Raw genomic sequence first — 21,282 nt, forward strand, 5'->3', positions numbered from 1 at the left:
AAAAATGATGCTTTACCCTATTCACACTTACACCTTTGAACTTTGGGTCCATATTTAGAAAAGAAGGTATCTTCCAAGTAAGTTATTATCCTTATCTTAACGTGAGTGCCTTCGAAGAGCCTAGCAATACCTCATTGACATAGAGCACAGCAGCATTGAGGATAAGCCTGATGTCTCGTCTTAGACTTATTTTCCTTTTGATCTAAAGTGAGGAGGACATTAATGACCAACTATGATGTCTTCGCCCCAAAATGCCCATCTCCTATACTTCTCTCAGAGACTTGACATGGACTGAACCAGCCCAATGTTTTGAAAGTACCCAACATCTAATTGAAAAAGCATGGCTCTTGAATTCCTCTGGCTAGTCAGTATCGCAATTTTCTGGAGAATCCTTCAGGACTGCACATTAGAAGCTCATTCTCCTGTGGTATTCATGGCTCAGGGTAGAAAATATTTGGGTAGTCTTTGTTGTCATATTCGGTTTGATTTAGCTAAGAGCTAGCCCTCCTGCCCCAAACTCAAGATCATATGGCACTAGCTTTCATCTAGATAAACTACATGATCTAACTTGAGAAGTCTTCTAAGCCAAAGTCCTGGTGTGTTTAAGTTTTGTGTTATCTTTCTCTTAAGATTATAGTCCACAAAACATTTTTCTTCTGCTATCTAGTTCCTTCTCTTTGGGTTCGTACTGTACAATATTGTTTAATTTCTAATTTTAACTACTATGCGATACCCAAGATCATCTGTTGACACACCTGGCCAACACAGCTTTGGAGACTCATATGTTAAAAAATATCCCCCTGCTTAATGTCCAGTGCTCAGGTGTTGGTGGGAGGACCTGCAAAGGCACGCAGCAAGAGTGTGAATATAGGATGGCAAGTAGTTTGTGACCACCTTTGCATTCTACAAGTATTGATACTGTGGATAGAAGCTAAGCTTTGGATTAGGTACATCATGTATGCCCAGTACTGTGCTTATTATTATTATCATTATTATTATTATTAGTGTCACCATCCGTATTATTGTTCATCACAGCAACCTAGCTGCACTGCTATTATTTTCCTTATTTTATAAGGAAGAAAACAGAGAGTCTGAGAGATTAAATTACATGTTATGAATTAAGTTTAGGCCCAGCAATACAGAAATTACCTACTCAACGAATTTGGGGAGAATTCAATGCAGGAACTCTTTTAAAGAGGTGTGGAGGGATCCCTGGGTGGCACAGCGGGTTGGCTCCTGCCTTTGGCCCAGGGGGCGATCCTGGAGACCTGGAATCGAATCCCACGTCAGGCTCCCGGTGCATGGAGCCTGCTTCTCCCTCTGCCTATGTCTCTGCCTCTCTCTCTCTCTATGTGTGTGACTATCATAAATAGATAAAAATTTTAAAAAAAGGATTTAAAGAGTTGTGGGTATGATTACGGAACAAACATCGGGTGTTGGGCACCCCCAGACTAGCAGCTGAGAGAAGCTTTTATCTACTCTGTGCCTGAGGGAACAAGGAAACCAGAACCCAGAGAGAGCTTGGATCCTTGGAGGATGGAAGCTTGACAAAACCACAGTGCTGAGGTGGGAAGGAATGGGTGGGAAATAATACCTCCTGCTCACTCCCACTCTCTTCTGGGAGAACCCCCCTTTTGGCCAAACCAGAAGGCAAGCAAGGCCGGGGTGTAGGAGTCAGCTTTCCAGGGCATCATGCCAGGCATATACATCAGAAAAGGACAGAGAATAGATACTGGTCCAGATAGAGAGCAATGAATACATTGAAGGTCATGCAAGTCACTGTGAGCACATCCAGAAAAGGAATGTCTCCCTGAATCCAGAACTCTTCAACTAGAAGATTTAAGTAGTAAATTATTAGATTATTTTCTTTGGCATGGGTTTGCATTAACGGCAAAATACTTCATGTCTCTGAAGTTAAATTCAATCGTATTTATGTGAATTTAAAATGTTAAAAACAAATATTCTGCAAAAACAGCTAAAACGACAGCATAGGATTCTGACAAACTATATATCATTGCTCTCTTTACTAGTAAAACTGATTCAAGTGAACCCTGCAATAACATAGAAACTCTAAAGGAATAAGAAATTTTCACTAAAATAAATTGTTTTCTTACTCTTTGCACCAAGGTAAATTGCCATGTTTTAAATAGAACCCCAGAGAAAAATACCTAAGGTCACCCAAATCAAAAATCAGAAACTAAGCCTGGCGATTTATTCCAATCTTGATCAACTATAAATATTTTTTGCATTTCCTACTAAATATGCAGAAAGCTGACAATAGGTATGGTAATGGGCTATTTTGCCTGCCATTCTAACTACATCATCTACATGCTCTGCTGCACTAAATATAATGAAACTCGTATAGCGGGAAGATAGCACAGCCCCTGAGAACAAAAGTGAATTTCCAAAAAGGCAACATTACCAGTGCTATACAAGCACAACCTTCCACTGCAGGAGAAACACGGTGAAAAATGACCTTTACATGAGCTGGTGAAATAGCAGAGTGGTTTTTGTTCCCTTCTCAAATACCCTCTGTGTTGGTGGAAGCAGAAGGCAGATTTCCCCTGTGGAAAGCTGCCACTTTACCAGGGGAAGCAGTTTTTCATGGGCAAATTCTCTTACAGGGACAGTTGCTGGTTTGACAGAGCACACGCCAGGGTGTGATTGGCCTGTCAGAGGCCTTGTGGGTCACAGTTTGAGGCCAGGAAGCACCATCTCCAAACACAGCAAATGCAGCATCATCCGGGGATGGAGCAGGGGCCAAGGATATTCAGAAGCGCAGCAAGAGGACATTTTCTAAGGAGGATGTTTTAGTGTTAGTTTCCAGATACTGTAGGGCTCTTGTGAAATCATCTTTCATAATCACACGCTAATAATATCTTTTATTTCAAAGTGGTTGACAGTTGCCAAAATGCTTTCACATTTTGGTCCTCATAGCAATCCTATAAAGTGCATAAGGCGAACCGTTTTATAGATGAGCAGCTGAGACTGGGTCAGGTGACTTCCAGAGCGTGGGAGCTGAGCCCAAGCCCTGGGACTCCTCCTCCATGTGTTTCCCAGGGTAGTAGGTCCCTTCCAGGGCATCGTCTTAGCCTGGCACATTCTCCTTCCCGCTGTTAGATGCCATCCTGGTACCACTTCATCTCTTAACCCTGGTCTCAAAACCTTTACCACTGCCTTGACATAAATTGAGAAGAAAAAAGAGATTTGGTTTTCAATTCTCTTGTTCTCTACTTTGCCTATTCCTTCTCTCCCTCAATCGGTAGGAAAACCTAATTAAAGTAGCAAGAGCAGTAACTGTTGGGAACTGAAATGAGTAATCAATCCCTAGATGGAAAAAAAAAATAGTACGAATTATATAAACATAAGATAACTTTATAGCACAAGCATTTAGAATTGTAGATAACGGAGCAATACAAAACGTTACATAATTGAGATTCTATAAACATCCTGATATGCAATAAGAAAAAAATGAAATCATACAGATATAGCTTAGCAACAAATGATCTTTTTGTTCATCGAGAAGATAGCATTTAAAATGAGCACTTCATGGAGCTTTAACAACTAGCGAAGCTGAAAGGAAGATTTTTCACTAGGATTGCTTTGATCCATGATAGGTATTTGCAGTATGCAGCCAAGGGCTTTGACCATTAAGAAAAATAAAATAAAATGCATACTGCTTGAATCCCCATTAGGTCTCAAGGGTAAAAGAGTAAATTTCTCTCAACTACTTTCCTTATGGCATTTTTATTCTATTCTTTACAACAGTCAGTGCCAGGCTGAGAGTGGTAGGAAAGATTCCCAGAAAGCCCCACCTCCTTGGGGCTTCCACAGTATGTCATCCTGAGCTGAGGAGGCAGCGGGAGAGGATGCAGAGCAGCTGGCTCATCTGTCTTCTCCTCATCTCTGCCCAGCCACTCGTGCAGAGAAGCTGAGGGGCTTCTGTGGGGTTGGGGGCAGGTTCTTAAATTAGCTGCATCAGGTGCCTTGACCAGCTCTTGCCACAGTTGTAAGTGATGTTAGCTTGGCAGATCTGTAAGTTGGGGTTTTCTTACCTCTCCCTCTCCTCCTGATGACCCCCAGGAAAGTAGGATCTCCAGGCAGCCCTCTGGTTAGTGGCATCAACAGGGTCATGGCTTTCACTCCTACAGACTAGAAGTTGGCCCCTCTGGAAAATCAGAGCTCTGTTTCTGTAAATACCTCTCAGTTGCATCAGTAATGAATGTCGTTCCTACCACGAGCCCGCCTCGACTGTCCTGAAGGTGTTTGATTAACCATTGGAGAGATTTCTGGGAATATAAAAGGAATGGGTTTGGGCCCAGGCATGGAGGTGTGGTGAGTCAGAGACCCCTCTGACTGTGGGGAGAGTCAGAACCCCTCGCAGGAAGCACCAGAATCTCCTCGCTCCTGGAGCTCTTCATGTCACCACCTGTCCCTGCGCTGCCTGTCTTACGCTGGGCCCATTGGTTGCACACAGGAAACAATGATGGAAGAATGGGAAATTAGTGAAAGAGCTAATGAGAATTTCATCCTGAGAGAGGGGTCCTTGTGGTTTTTAGTTCTCTCCTACATTGGATGAGCAGGAAACCATCCCTGGCTTGCTCCGAAAACTCTAGTTTCAAACATAGGCGAGCAGAAGTGACAACCTCAAATGTTTGTCCAAAATATAGAAGGGGTCCCCATTGTCTGAAGCCTGATGGCCTCCATCACATGAAATAAATTTTATCTAACATTAGACAGAATGGAACTGATAGCTGACAATTCAGGAAGGGGCCACACACCCTCGCCAGGACCTGTTCACCTTTTCCTGAGTCCCTCCCTTGATGCCGAGCACCCAACACTGAGGCCTGGAGCACATGTCCTAGCTTAAGTCACTGCCTGGGAGAATTTGAGAATCTTGCCCGCCTGTTAAGTTGTCAGGAACATGCAGTCAGTCCACTCAGCTAGGGCTGTGGGCAGAACAAGCAAGGAGAGGTCCATCTAGAATATTCTCTGAGGATAGGACTCTGCAAATAATTTTTACATTGCAGAGTTGACTTTTCCCTGCTTGTTCTGATCCTCACTCTCTCCTCCCTGGCTCCTGAGGCCTTTTCTGTCGTTCAGCTGCAGCCAGCTCATTCACTGAAAGCTACTCTTGTTTGAATAATCATTTTCTTCACTTGATCTTTGTTGATTTTTATCACCATCTGACTCGCTGACCTTTTCCAGGCGTCTTTTTGTTGTTGATTTGCAGCTTCTCACTCACACACCATACTCTCTCTCCACTTGCTGAGCAGCATCAGAAAGTGGTCTCTGGCTCACTAACTCACACTCTCCAATTCCAGGTGTGAACAGTCACAACAGAAAGGATTCCAGTGCTCATACGTGCCTTCCCTGGTGACACCTTCTTCAGTTGGCCTCTTCTGACATCCAGACCATTAGAGCCTATTCTGGCACAAATCATCCTCAAGGATCAACATCTAAGAATACATTTTTTTTTCTTTTTGATTTTGGCTCTTTCTGTGGTTTTTCTGTCAATGGCAAGAGTCTCTCCGGTAATCACACCAGTCATCTTACTCCATACCCACAAATGACTGTGGAAGCTGGGAGTGATATGGGAGAGGAATTGGAAAGAGCGCGGGCAGAAATTTGGAAAGATGTTCCCCCACAAATGTCTGGAAAGCCTGTAGCTCTGACCTGAGGACTATGTAAATCTGCGATGACAGGAAGTGAAAACCTTTGCCAATTAGTTTCACAGGCAAAGAAGTGAGGATGTTGCTATTTAAAACTGCAACTCTTTCCCAACTATAGCTGGCTCTAGAATTTAATACAACTCAGTTGGGCAGAGATAGTGGAGATTCTTTATTTTCCATCTAATATTTTTCATAAGCCCCCTCCTGAAGAGAAGGAGGTCAGTTAACTTGCCATTTTAAATTGTCATTTTGGGGTGTGTCATCTTGGTTATATACTGGTTTCCTCCTCTTTCTTCTGTTTTATGTAGTATGTTCTTTGAACGCACAGCACTTACATGGCCTTAGGTAGCAGAGGAACTTCGAATCAAGCACCATCTGGTCTGGTCTGCCCCACACTGGCATCTGCTGAAGTATAGCCCAATCCATTTGGCCTTTAGGGGGAATATGCTGGCACTTTTCACTGGATCTACTGATCAAAGCATTTTCTTTAATCTTAGAATGTGTATATCCTCTTCTTCAACCCCAGTCTTCTGCACAGAACTTTCTAGATGCTCTACCTCTGAACTGAGGCCCATGGAGAGTCGCAAGGGTAGGGCCACTGGCTCAATCTAGATACTCACTTGTTAATTCCTGCCTTCTCCAGAATTTCCACTCAGATAAGAGACATCAGGATATGTAAGCCTCACCCAGTGCTTTCTCTACCTCCTTTTTTTTTTTTTTTTTCTGTCCCATCATCACCCAGGCCTGGAAGGAAGAGAGTCCTCTCTTAAGTCATGTCTCATCTTCTCTCTAGCCAGGATATATAATAAAACTCTGACTTAATCACCTAGACCTAACTTTTGAAAATTTACAAAAACCTGCTAGAGAGATGCAAATCTTACTCTAGATTTCAGAAGCAGAATGTTGATTTCATATTTCTTTTGTTGTAATAATAGTACTCAAAGCAAATAAAAACCCTTAGCAGATTAGGGAGAAGGTGCCCTGGTTATGCAAGTCGTGCTGAGTCAAGGGCTGTGTTTGGAGAATAGAAAGTGCCACCTTGGCTCTAGTGGGCAGGAGTTTTCTTCTTTTTCCACTACACACTGACTCAGAAAGCAAAAGTCGGTGCACATCTCAGCAGGAAGAACTGCAAGAGCCACATCCACAGTCAAGCAAAAATGAAAACAGAGATACATTTCTCTTGTAAAGTCTAGTCTTCTCCATTCTTTGCTCTTTGCACCACCCACATACTTTTTGTCACATCAGGAACATGGATCCCACTCACCATTCACAAATGCCTAGAGAGAGGAAGTCAGATATCCACTGGCCCAGGGGAGTACTGGCAGGGTTAGAAGACTAAGATGTGCCTGCGGTGTTAGTCAAACTGGGAAGTCTTGCCATCCACAGTGAGCAAGCCAGGGACCCAGGGGGGGCTGCTGGTGTAAATTCTCGTCCAAGTGCAAGAGAAGACTAATGTCCCAGCTCAAAAATAGTGAGGCAGAAAGAGTGAATTGTCCCTTGACCCCTTTTCTTCTGTTCTGGCTTCAGTGGATTGGATGAGACCCACCCACAATGGGGAGGACAATCTGCTTCACTTAGTATTCTGATTCAAATGTTAGTCACATCTATAAACACACACACATGCACACACACACACGCACACACACACACACACACACACAGGACATTGTTTAATTTAATGTCTAGGCACCCTGTGGTCTAGTCAAGTTGCCACATAAAGTGACCCCACACACCTGCTATGAAGAGTGGGCTCTTGGTTCCATAAAGGTGATTTCAGGATGTGAGGCAGACAATTTGAGTGAGAATTTCCTTTTTTTTTTTTTAATTTTTATTTATTTATGATAGTCAGACACATAGAGAGAGAGGCAGAGACACAGGCAGAGAGAGAAGCAGGCTCCATGCACCGGGAGCCCGACGTGGGATTCGATCCCGGGTCTCCAGGATCGCGCCCTGGGCCAAAGGCAAGCGCCAAACCGCTGCGCCACCCAGGGATCCCCTGAGTGAGAATTTCCAATAGTAGTCATGTGACTATTGAAGCTCAATAAATGATAAACTGCGCTGATCTGAGATGGACATAAATGAACCATGATATGACCTGCAGGTTCATGCTGGAGCCCATGCCCTTTCTTCTTGAACACCTGGGCAGCAGTAAGATGACTTCATGTGCCTCCACCTTCTTAACCTTTACATGGAAGTTACTAAAGAAAAGTAGAAGTACCCAAGTCAAGACTGAAGAAACACAACATAGTAAATCATGTTTCAATAGTCTGGACCACCTCTTGAAACACAGCTATTACCAGATGGAGTTTAAAGAAAACTACCCCCCTTAAATGGAACTAAGTCGTAGCTTAGTTAGATAATTCTGTATTTGAAAGACCTTATTAATCAGGTAGCCAAACCTTCTAACTTTAAGAACAGCAATACTGAAAACCAAAATTTGGTAAGAGTAGGATGAGTAATATTTTTTTTCACTTATGTAGTGTCCATTTCTGTACCTCTTTTCTAGAACCTTCAATATCAGTATCTCTTCTGTCATTTACTTCATTCCATGACTTGGTATATGTAGGAATCTGGAAACTATTTCACGTAGGTTGGAGGTGAAGGTGGATGGGTGGGGGGTTAGGGATGGAAAACTTGCTCAAAGAGTAAAAGGAATTATATTCTCAGAAGTCAGCTCCCCTAAGAACCCCTGAATCGTTGCTGCTTTGTCTCTAGATTTTTTTAGATTTTTGAGCCAGTGTGATTTTCCTTCCTTTCATGTCTTGTATTAAAAGTCTAGTTGGGAAAAAGGCATGTAAAATTAAAAGTGTGAGATATTACAGGTGCCATAATATAAATTTATACCTAATTCATGAGGGGAAACAGAGATGGCTGCTCAGTTCTTAACTAGGACACATCAGGATAAACCTTGTTGAGCCCCAAACTCTAACACCTAAGAAAGTCTAAGATAACCAGGGGATAACATAAGAGGGTTGACACTTTTATTTATGATGGGAAAATATTTGCTCCATTTCTTAGCTTCTACTTTGAAGGTGATTCAGATGATCTATTCACCATATCTTCAATTCAGTTTTTTTTTATTTTAGTACAATTGACACACTATGTTACATTCGTTTCTAGTGTACAGCTTCGTGATTCAACATCTCTATATGTTATGCTGTGCTCACCACAACTGGAGCCTGTCACGGTGCAATATCATTACAATAGCATTGACTATACTCCCAATTTTGATTTTTGAAGGAATATAATTTAAAATTTAAATGGAGTTTAAAATTTAAGGTTTAAAATCTATTAACCTGGGAAACCTGAGTGGCTCAGTGGTTAAGTGTCTGCCTTCATCTCTGGTTGTGATCCCGGAGTCCTGGGATTAAGTCCTGCTTCTCCCTCTGCCTATGTCTCTGCTTTCCTCTCTCATAAATAAATAAATTAAATATTTAAAAATTAAAATAAAAAATAACATCTATTAACTTGGAATGATGACATTTGGCATTATTTAAAAAAATCTAGTTGCATTTGAAATTCTTCAATTTTTAAAATTTAAGTAAATTCATGTTTTCACCATGGCACTAAATTTTCATTTCTGTTACAAAACTAATGAAAAGGCTGTAACTTAAACATACATTCACATCTTTTGAAATACCCATCAGTATTTGCCCTCAGTATATCAGAATGATTGTGTCATTTTACTGGGTGGCTGGTTTTGATAATGACAGAGAGACTAAAAGTTATACTCTATCAGTGATCTGTCAACCAAAAACCTCTATAGAAAATTTTAACACAATAAAGATAACCAATTCACTAGCTCTTAATCTCCAAAATGTGTTATTATATTATGTATTTCATATAATCACCTACTCATTTGCTGAGTTTTTTAAAGGAAAGATAAATGAGAGTAAAGGCAACATAAGTTAATGTTTATTATTTGCTTATTTCTTTTTTAATATGATTTTTAAAAATATTTTCCAGCAGCTAATACAGTGCCTGACATGTGATTGGTTGATGTCCAAAAGAAAATGTCAATGAATGCATAAAAATACCCTAAAAAGAAAAGGCAAGATTGTAATATGAAAATGTAAATTAATGTAAAATCAAGTATAGTCTTGCATTTCTTTTCTACGTGGATACAGTTTAAACATTTTCCTCTCTAGTCACTTGAGATACTGAAGTTATCTTTAATTTAAAAATTACCTTCATTAATTATATTCGGAGCAAAAAGAGAATAAAAACATAATTTGGAAGCCCTGATTATAGGCTCTTTTGCTCTGAGGGAATAGAATGATCTCATTTTTAGGTTCCTCTCAAAACAGTGAAGAGAAACATAACTCTTTTAATTCAGTGAGTAAATATTAGTAACTTGCCTGTTAAACTGTAAAAATTCCCCAACCATATCTTGACAGTCAAATTCACTTTAAAAGGGAAATATAATTTCTAAATGACAGAATTTAAGTTTTCACTTGACTTGATTTTGTTATTAGCTCTTTCCCAGCCAAATAGGTTTGAGTAGATGTTGGTAGCTTTTTCATATGATATATGCCCAGCCTCCCCCAAACAGTTTTAAAATAGAACAAGTGTACATCAGCCAGGAGCATAAGATGGATCAGTTCTCTGTCCTCTTTTTGGCAGTTTGGCCAGCTCCATTCGGAAGAATACACTTAGGCTGTAGGATCATTCTTCAAAATTTTTTTTTCTCTTTTACATTTTATTTTGCCTTATTTTTCACTATGAGGGACTACAAAATCAATACCTGTCAGGTAGCCATCATACTGATAATTTTCAAGTCATTTCAATCAATAAGTGTATGGAGTGCATGAGGTGCTTTTTGTGATTGACACTGAGCGTTAAGGTTGTTAAACTCCTACTCCAGGAGAATTTATTTTTCCAATAAAGCCACCAGGAGATGTATATAGGATGAATATACAATTAGCTGTAAACCTTTAAAAAAAATTCTTGCCCTAAACCTTCAAAAACCTATAATATACCAATTTAATAATGACAATGGTAGTTATTTGTGATCATTTATTGACATAATTAAATAGCAAGTAAAGTGCTATGACTTTAGATCTTTACATGGTGGATTTTTCAGTTCTAAATTTTTGAGGCAGAAAGGAAGGTGAAGTAGAAGAGCATCTTTTATGTATCTCTTTTTAAAAATTTACTAAAGCCAAAATTTTAGGGACACTCGATTGATTTTTTTTGCATTGAGTCGAAAAACCAAAGGAGTTAATTCAAAAGTAAGAAAAAGTAAATAAAATGGAATAAAATTGAAACATTGAAAATATTTTGAAAAGATGGAAATATTTTAATTAATTTGATTGTGATTTGGCCATCACAAGTGGAAGACTTAGAGAATCTTCAAACACATTTGTACACTAGAGATCATTTAGAACAACGCTTTGATTAAAAAAACTTTTTATAAAGGATCAAAAAAAGGTATTTCAAAAAAATTTATTTCACAAAATTGATTTTCAGCAGATGCTGGACTAAAATCAAGATCTCCTTGCAGGATCAGGTTTCTTAACTTGTTTGCGGGAAAGCGTTGTATCCCTAAGGTACCAACAGTGAAATCAACCAACAGCCACCATATGCATTAAATATTTGGAGTCATACAATAATAAAGTCAAGAGGCAGAGAGGATGACAAATGTTCTACTATACCTTCCTCCTTAAAAAGGTCTTGACATGAATTTGGGAGTGCAGGGATGGTGTGATTGCAATTCACCTGTTTTATTGATTAATTGCCTGATTTACCTTAACATGCATTTTACGGGCATGCCATTGAGAAATATTCTCGGGAACTTGATTTGACAGAAAAGGAACAGCAGCAAAGAAGGAGTGACCACCTTCAAAACATTTTATCTCAAGCCCTGTTCTCAGCTCTCTCTTTCTCTCCTCTACAGAAATTTTCATAATTGAAGAATTATGCATGCGTTTCTGCTTCTCATCTTGAATGAACAAAATCTAGCTCTGTGATAATAAGGTGTGCTTGAAAATCACAGGTCTGGGTTCAGACCACAGCTCAGCCACTTAAATTTCAACGATCTTGGGCAGATTTCTTTGCTTCCTTAGGATGGTGTTTTCTGTAACGGGAAGCAGTGAGGACCTTGTAGATGTTTGAGGCTCAGTGAGGTAATGCACATACTGTGTCAACACCAAGGTTGGCCTATCGGTACCCCATGGGTGCTAGCTATTATTTTCACTGTTGCTACAATTGTTGCTGTTACTTCAATTCATTACACACCAGAACTCTGCAAACCTGGTTGTCTTGAAAATTAGATCAGATGTTTGTGCTACACTGGCCAGAGATTATGTGATTATGTGTTTTCATATGGAAGGGAGGATCCACATGATCGGTATATTTTATAAGTTTAACAGTAAAAGTGTATTTGCTAAGTCACAAGAGACAGAGCTAGACACATTATAAATACCACATCTTCACAAAAAAACCCGTGAGAGTACTCTGACCCTTGCTTTAAAATTTAACATTAATTTTAATTAATTAAATCCAATTAATACATTAGTAGCACTTCTTTTTTTTAGAAGTATCGTGAAAAATATAAATATTCCTCCTAAACTTACAACCTTTTTTATCACGTCCACTTCACCCCCAATAAATAGCACAGTTACATTTTTGTGCATTTGTGCAGAGTTTCATGTACATGCAAGCAAAGACATACTTTTTTTACAAACATGTTAGTATACTACACATATTACTGTCACCCTTTTTTTCATCTAGCACTATGCTTTAGATATTTTGACAGTAGTAGTGATAAAAATACTACTATTTAATGAATAATAATTATACAGATAGTATTTTAAGATTTACATATATTAATTCATTTAATGTTCGAACAGCCCTCTGAAAAAAGTACTGACATAATAAACCTACTTTATAGATGAGAACACATCATGTGTTGTGAGTTCCAAATATTTTTCCTAGTTTTTAGTTTTGTTTTTGTTTTGTTTTTGTTTTCTTAGAGGTTGATTTCAAGCAGATTCATTATTTTCCTTTGGTCACCTTTTGGCTTGGATCATAGCTTGAAACTCCTTCCTCCTTCTGAGTTTATATAGGAATTCTTCTGTTTTCTTCTACTACTTTTTGTTTTTCACTTGCTTTAGAGAAACTCATGTCCAACACGCTTTATTGGAGAATCCAGCTTCCCTCACAGACTGGGGATGACACTCCCATCACGTTTTTAGCTCTCCTGACAGTTGAGTCTATTTCCAGTCTTGCTGTGCTATTGCTTTTGTCTATTTGTCCATTTTGCTGGCAGTTTCTTACCACAGATCCAAGTCTTGACTCATCAGAGCTGATAGAAACTTCAGCCTTTTCATAGCTGCTAACAGAAAAGTAGAATGCCTGCATTGTTAAATGACAATAAAGATTAAACTGTTAATGGAATAAAAGTGTTAATTGGTTTTACTCGCTCTGCAGAAAGGCTGCGCTTTGAAGAATTTCATTACTTTCTATAATTAAACATTAAATTTTAAATACTGAATAGATACACCACAGGGTTTTCAGGAAAGTACTCCTGCTCTTCTCCATTGCTGAGAGTTTAAAACTTTTGTGCGCACAGAGGACAAATATTTGGTCATGAAACATATCTATAATATTGCAAAACTTACATAGAGAACAAAGCCATGCAACCATGAACGTGGACAACATTGCCAGAAGTGCACAGATTCGTCTGTGGTCAAATTGTTTCGAAAGACCCACAAAGGGACACCTGGATGGCTCAGTGGTTGAGCCTCTGTCTTCGGCTCAGGTTGTGGTCCTGGGATCGAGTCCTGAATTGGGCTTCCTGCAGGGAGCCTGCTTCTCCCTCTGCCTATGTCTCTGCCTCTCTCTGTGTGTCTCTCATGCATAAATAAATAAAATCTTTAAAAAAAAAAAAGAAAGAAAGATAGAAAGACCCACAGATAAGCATTTTGAAGTTCATTTTTTTGAAGTAAAGTGTTTGCAGAACTTTTGGTGAATTTCTTTTGTTTGCCATTTGGAAGAAGACTGGAATTTTGAAATCACCCCTTTGTAAAGAGTTAAGTTTGAGACTTCAAGGCAGGAGAAGGAGGGCAACCACTAATAGCTTGCAGGATGCAGGCACAGCCTCAAGTGAGATCGCCTCCAGGTCACCCTGTTTCAGAAGCTGTTTCTCCCCTTTGAGAAGTGGGAGAAGCCTGCATAGCAGAACCCCTCATTGGGAGTTCTGTTTCCTGTGACACGGACATTCACAGGAACCCTGGTTGGTCCTTACTTGTTAGAACACAGTGGAGATGAGACTGGGAGTCATTACTTCAAATGACTGTGGAAGTGAGTGGCAAGGTGGGAGAGACAAGGAAAGAATAAGTGGAATTTGAAAAAGAGCCATTGAGGGAAAATACTAGAATTTTCTTAGACTCCTACTGAATCAGACCCTACTGGCCACCAAACACATGCTGGCTGCCTTGAGTGGAGGAGTCCCCTACACCACCTTCAGATTGGGTGCCCTTCTAAAAAGACATGGGACTCAGAAAAGGCAATGCTACTCATAGGTCTGGTTACTATAGTGCAAGTGCAGAGTAAGGCCAGCAAAGGGAAGAAGGCCAGGAGGGTCAAGGCTCAGGCTTCCAGGACTCACCCTCTCCCCTGCTCCCAGGTCAGTCACATGGGATGTGCTTGTTCCCCCCACGATGATGTGTGAAAGAGCAGAAGCCTCGTTAACCAGGGAAGCTATAGCAAGCCTCAGCATCAAAATTTTTACTAAGGATCAGTCATATTGGCAGGCAGAGGCCACGGGATGAATGTGAGTCACTCAGACCCCAGTCTCCACTGGAGCAAAACAGGCATTATATAAGGATAAACTTGGGGTGCTTGGGTGGCTCAAGGTGAGTTTTTGCCTTAACTGCTCAGGTGACTCAGGTCATGAACTTGGGGTGCTCTCTGCTAAGCAGGGAGTCTGCTTCTCCCTGTCCCTCGGCCTCCCCACCTCTCATGACTCTCTCACTTTAAGAAAAAAAAAGATAAATTCATCTGGCCACATGGGTACAGCATGGCTCAAGGCCTCAGGCACACAAAAATTCACTCTTAACAGGCTGAGCATTCCAAAGGATTGGAGGTTACAGTCCAGTAACCAGCCAAGGTACCTCCCCCACCACCACCACCAAATACAGGCCTTTCTCTGGAAGGTGCAGGGGTCAGGCAACCCCGGTCTGCTGAATTCATCCCTTCCTGACCACTGTCACTTGATTTAATTAAAAGGCAAATGAAAACAATCCTGTGGCCAAGCTTTGTTGCTCTCATTCTATCGATCAGGGACTGAACTGGGAAGATAATGTGTTCAGGTCACTCCCCCGTTACCTCTTGTTGGCCCAACCCCCCTCCCTGCCAGCACTTCTGCAGTCACATGTATCATTCTCAGCACAGGGCTTATCCCCCCTGTACTCAGAGAAAAGGAGTCGTGTGTATGTTTCCATCCTTTCCATCCTCAGGCTCGGGGCAATGCCTGGTTGACAGGACCTCCTTGATAAATCTGTGATAAATGAACATGACAGACGTGACTTGATGGCTGAAATCTCTGCCCTTTGTCTTTTGGATCACATACTGTTATAATGACCCCTTGATCACAGTGTCAAAAACAAAAAACGAAAACAAAACCATCCTGGAAATTAGTGTATCAGTTCTACTTGGAATTTTATCAGTTCTACCCTCATTTGTACCTTAAAGCTAACGGTACCTTAGAGATGATATTCTTTAGCATCCAATTTTTGATAAGAAAAAGTATTAATTTTGTGAAAATACCTTAAGTATAAAGAGAGCTAACAGCAGTAAATAAATTTCAATCGAATTCAGTTTAGAGTCATGACAGACCCCATATTTTCGACTTTTCTTCAAATAAATGCAACTGAGGAATGTGCATGTTAGCAGCAAGGGGGTTAGAGTACTCAAATGTAGGTAGCACATGTATCTTAGCTCTTCCCAAGTTAAGGAAAGGATTCTTTTAGGGTTTGTTTGTTGGGGTTTTTTTGTTTTGTTTGTTTGTTTGTTTTGTTTTGTTTTGTTTTGTTTTGTTTTGTTTTTTTGCCCTTTTGGTCATGGTACATCCTCTCTGCCCTTCGGTCTCATATGTCACTGTCTGAAGCTGCACAGACACAGCTTCTGATTGGTCCTCATTTGGGTCCCAGGTGTCATCTCTGGCTCCCTTTCATGAAATGGTGACATGTAGAAAGAGTTCTGTAGGCCAGTGCTTCTCCAACTCTAATGTGCACAGGAGTCACCTGGAATATTGTTAACTGTGGGTTCCAATCCAGTAGTCTGGACAGGCTCCCAGTGATGCCAGTGCTGCTGGTCTGTGGACCACACATTGAGTAGCTGGGCGATGACCATCAAAATGATTTCCTCTCTTCCCCCATCTTCGCTAATACTGGCTTACTCCCACAAAAACTATTCAGACATATAAGAAAAAAAGAAATTTCTGTATCTGTTTCTTATGAGTCCCAGGAGGCCATGTTTTAAACAAAAAGCAGGAAGACCCAAATGACTGATTCCAATACAGCAGACAAAAGTCGTCAAGTATGAACTAATCTTACTGAAGAAGTTTGACATTCTTTAAGGATTTAGATGCATTGAAGTTTTAGATACATTGAAGAAAGAACACCCTTTGCCTAAAATGTCTTCACTTTTTAAAGCTAGCATGTTTGCATTCTTAGTTTGCTGATCAAAGGCTGAAGTTTACAGGAGGCTGCCTTTCAGAGGCTGGAGAAAACCTTCTGTAAGCTTTCAGACCCTCTCAGGGCAGTTCATCCCCAGAAGGTGGGCAAGTGTTAGACCTTTGCATCTCAGCGACTAAGGAGTGACAGCTGGTGTCTTCATTATCTCATTTCCGAGGGCTAATAAGCAGTGCTTTTCAGATGACAGTGAACAATACTCACCCTGGAACAAGCCCCACTCACTACTTGTCAATCCCTGCCCTGCTCTGGCTGTTGGACTTCTTTACTCTTCTGAATCAACAAAGAAAGCTCATTTGTTTCACTTTGTGAAAACGCTTCATTTTCCCCCCAGACTTTCCATTTCACGCTGTGTGAATTTTATTAAGATCTTTTTCACAGAAGCTAAGTGCTGGCTCTATGGGGCCCTACGGGATGGCATTCGCAGCCTCTGTGATGTCTGAAGCCTCTTGAGACATTTCTTTTCTCCTGAAAACTCCTTAGAGAATCCTAGAGAAGAATCCAAAATCCTTTTGGTGCCAGAAGACATAGTTTGGCCTCATGAGCATCTTGTGCAATTTTTTTATGTTATAATCTGAAAACCGAAGACACAGCCATCCAGCTAATATCCAGTATCTGAGTGGTTAACATCATAATGATATTGAGTGGGTCTCTCTGACAGCCTCCAATTATTTTTAAAAGCTGGCTTCAGGTATTAATTAGAGATATTTTTCATCTTAGAATTAGTCTTTGTTAATAAAATCTACCTATAATCCTCTTGCCTTAACAAGGTGTCAGTGGTTTTATTCCAATAAAGATATGTTTTAAAAAGGTAATTATAACTAAATAATTGAAAAAGAATTTCTATTCTGATTTTTCCTCTTGAATGTACATAATAAGAACTTTTAATGTTATTATATGCTCTCAGAAATGACATAGTAATCACTGTGGAATAGCCCATAAGATAAAAATACTAAAATTAAGTCACTCATTTCTCTGTGGTGGATATTTAGATTAGTCTTTCAACTATCATAAGGATCTTATGAGATGAGTGTTATTATTGTTCCTACATTAGAGATGTGAAAAGGAGGCGTAGGCAAGTTATTTAACTTGTCCAAGTTCACACTGCTGGTAAGTGGCAAAGCCAAAATTCAAAGCAAGTATCCTCACACCCAAATAGGGTCTTTATGGTGCAGCATTTCCTACGATGCACAAGATCTGCTTAAGGATATCTCGGTTTAAATAACAGCATCAGCTGTAGCCTGTGTCTGCAAATCCATAAACTAAAAAGTGTGTGGTATCCTTGGTTCTTACCGCAGTGAGTATAAAATTCTCAGATTCTGCAGATTCTTCTTAAATTCTTTAAATTTCAAGAGCTATCAAATCATAGGAAGTAGAGTTACAATAACAAATGTGAAAATCCTTAAGGAAAACAAATGTTTGTTTTTATTAGTAAGAAATGTGTAAAAGATGCACGACAGTGACTGAACCCGCTTGTGTCTGCTTCTGTACACTGTTGTGCACACTTCTCAAACTCTAAATAGACATGGGTTTCTACCCTTTGTTCCATCTCATGTACCATTTAGACATGTGCTTGTTGATTGGTTGGCTTGCTCAAGGGTGAATCTGCTTCACTAACTCCCATGAAAGTCAAGGAGGAGGGTGACAACAGGGTGAGGGCATCTTTTGCGTGGAGAACTGTTACGCACTTGAACACATGAAGACCCATCTCTTTCCCTATCTCTATCCTCACAGAATGTGTGACACAGGAGAAGGACTATTCACTTTTCAAACAAGGGAAGGAGAAATGATCTATCAGAAGGTCCATTCTGCGACACTGGCCATAGCTGAGCAACATGAAAGATTAATGCTAGAAATGGAGCAGAAGGCCCGGGTAAGGCTCCTCCCTTGGTAACCTAACAGCTTGGAAATGAATGTCGCTGAGGTCTGATGCACACCATGTATATGTGGCCCCATTCACGTCAGCACCCTCATGTCCACCTGACCCGACCCACCTTCCAGCCCCGAGAACTTGCCCCAGTTACTGAATCCCATGCCTCTCATGTCCTCTTCAGCAAATGCCAAAAGAAGTTCCTTGTGGCCGCTGGTAGGGCACCATGTGCTCCATGTATCTCCATGTATCTCCTCATGACCTGTTGGCACAGTTTCCCAATGAGGGGTGGGGTGCATAGAGAATGAAATACAAAGCAGTGCTCTCTGCATATCACCGCATACGGTTGGATCATCAGAGATTCAACTGTGGACCCGAAATAACCAGGAAAATTAAGCTACTACTGGAAAGGTTTCCACTTTCTTTTTGTCTTTATATTTGTCCTAGATTCTCTGAGAATTCTAGCTCTTTCTGTATGTGTTTCAGAGCCAATAATAAAATATTTGCAGAAGGAGCATATACTGTTTACCAACAGAATGATTTGTTTGTTATCCTGTTCTGGAACTCTACTACAGTTTTGAGGTCAAGCTAAGAAATAATTCAGTAAAGAATCTGAAATAGTCAATTTTTACAAGTAGCTGAGAAAAAATTATAAGCTCTACTACTAACTTCTTTGAAAAGCAAATAATGGAATGATTATTGGCCATAATCTTAAGAGGTGACCATCCTTCAAGATTTACAGAGATGTGTTAGATTTCATATTATGAAGGGACAGGTGGAGTTTTGGGAAATAAGTGGGCAACTCACTGGATGACACAATTCTGTTCTAGTTTAAAGACTACAGAGTTCTATACGTAGTATTATATTTGTTTTCATTTTTAAAATTATCCATTACACAATATTTTGACACAAAATTATCTTTTTAAGAAAACAAAAAGTAATTTAACAAATGATCATATGTTATTCTTAACATATTTCTAGTTTTGTGAATACTACATACACTTTTTCATCTACTTGGGAAGTGCTTTAAAGAGCTTTCTTAATGCCTAAGTGTGACAAGTGAAAGCCAGGCTTTATATGGGATGTTTGGCCTTTCATAGGGATGAATGAGTGGCTTTAGGATTATTAATATGATTGTGTGGTTAATTGAAGAAGCATTAATAAGACGTTGGCATAACAGTCTTTTAGAAAGATTTTGGTTAAATATCACCCATTGTAACAATTATCTAATTAATATGAAATGTTTCCAGGGGCTTAAATCAGTGAGAAAATATAACTTCAAACGATTTCAGAATCTCCTGATGTCTGCAACCAAAATTAACAGTCGTGATGTCACTTGCTATTAGTTAACTACACTTAACAGTTGTAGCTTTACTTGTAGCTGTTCTGAACAGACAAAATGCTCAGCAATACAGTCATTGAATTGTATTGTCTTGAAGTCAATTCCAAGAGCTCTTTGACAAAACCATATTGTCTACTATAAAGGAGAGCACTTAGGGTGTGTCCTGGGTTCACATCCCAATTCCACCACTTACTGGCTGTATCATCTTGGGTATCTTGGGTCATTACCTTCTAAATGTCTCATTTTCCTTTATCTGTAAAATGAGGATATAATAGTCCTACTTATTTGGTTGTTATGAGGTATTTGTGCATTAAAATCTGTAAAGTACTGTGAACAGACCTGGCACATGGCAAGTACCATGAAAAGGTTCATTATTATGATAGCGATCCATCTGTAGGAGTGATTTTGAATAATTATAGGACCTACAATGTTTGTGAAGACACTAAATTGTTATTCCCAACTGTAGTGAAATAATATCTTTCAATCCCTTTCAAGTATGTCTAACAATCTTGTGCCAAAAAATTTGCAAAACAAAATTTAATTCACATTTGCTATTGATGCTGCCTTGTGTGGTAAACATGATAATGTACTGTGAGGCTGAGAAGCCTGTCCCCGGAGCAGAGCCAAACAATTGCTGTTAGGGGTTAGAGACCAGCAGTCCATTGACTAAGATCTCAGGCAGTCTACAGCTGGGGGGAGATAGTGGGTGCCCCATGGATCTGAGTGCTCAGAGACGGAAAAGTGGGGCAGGTGTTTAAATAGCAGGCTCACCAAAGAAACCAAATGTTTCTAAAAAATTACAAAATCAGAGGCTCCATCAGTTTGGTGAATACATGCAAATGGAGCATTTGGTTTAATTTCAAACACAATTACACAACTATGCTTTTCTCTGAAGGTTAATACTAATAAGATTATTTCATATCTAGCGCATTCTTCAGAGTAAGCCAAGCTGATGTTTTTCAGAGGGCATGCTACCACAACTTGACAACTGCCCAGATTCCTCAAATTCTGGAACCTTCAGTAAAGATCCCCCAGGTCTCTCAGACATGATTTTTACTTTTTCTTTTAAGAAACTGCCTCTGCATGCACAAATCTCTTTGAAAGATAAAGTTCCAACAACTATGAAAACAGTACTTAGGCACTATCTAACTCTTTATTTGCTTATTTAAATAAAATGAAGGCCTGTGCTATAAACTAGGCAAAAGTATAACCTGGGAGTCAGAAAGCTACCCCCAGACCTCAGACATAAAAATGATGCATTTTATTTATTATGTATATCCTACAAAATAAGAAGATGACACAGCTCATCTTCCCCTAGCTTTCCAGTTTTAAAAAATGGGCCATGTGAGATTATTATTGAGCACATAGAAAATATGTATATGTTTTTATTATATTTACATTTATAACATTACAAGATCAAATCAGTAACAAACTATATAAGCAATACATGCCCCAAACATTGTTGTTCAGGCTCCTGAAGCATTTACTTTCATCTTTTTAAAGAGAAATGATTTAACAGTATCACTTTCTTGCAGATACACAAATCTGAATGAGAAATAATATCTCAACAACCATTTCTGAACTGTAACAGAGAATTCAGTATAATCTTTTAACATTGCATGTGTGATTAAAACCTTGATTTGCCCTTTTAATTACCTTCCTTCTTAGGGGGAGGAGGGCACAAGAATAAGCATACTTTGA

At 39.7% G+C, this 21,282-nt stretch overlaps 1 protein-coding gene across 2 annotated transcripts in view; it reads left to right on the plus strand.

Moving 5' to 3' along the window:
* The window catches only part of DOK6 (docking protein 6), a 358,944-nt gene that overhangs the window by 260,613 nt on the left and 77,049 nt on the right, over positions 1-21,282 (plus strand). For both annotated transcript variants that reach the window (XM_072758090.1, XM_072758089.1), the window contains one exon: positions 18,104-18,242. In XM_072758090.1, the coding sequence (XP_072614191.1) occupies positions 18,104-18,242 (139 nt within the window). The remainder of the gene's footprint in view (positions 1-18,103; positions 18,243-21,282) is intronic.

This window comes from Vulpes vulpes, chromosome 5 (genome assembly GCF_048418805.1).
Source record: "Vulpes vulpes isolate BD-2025 chromosome 5, VulVul3, whole genome shotgun sequence".
Classification (NCBI taxonomy): domain Eukaryota; kingdom Metazoa; phylum Chordata; class Mammalia; order Carnivora; family Canidae; genus Vulpes; species Vulpes vulpes.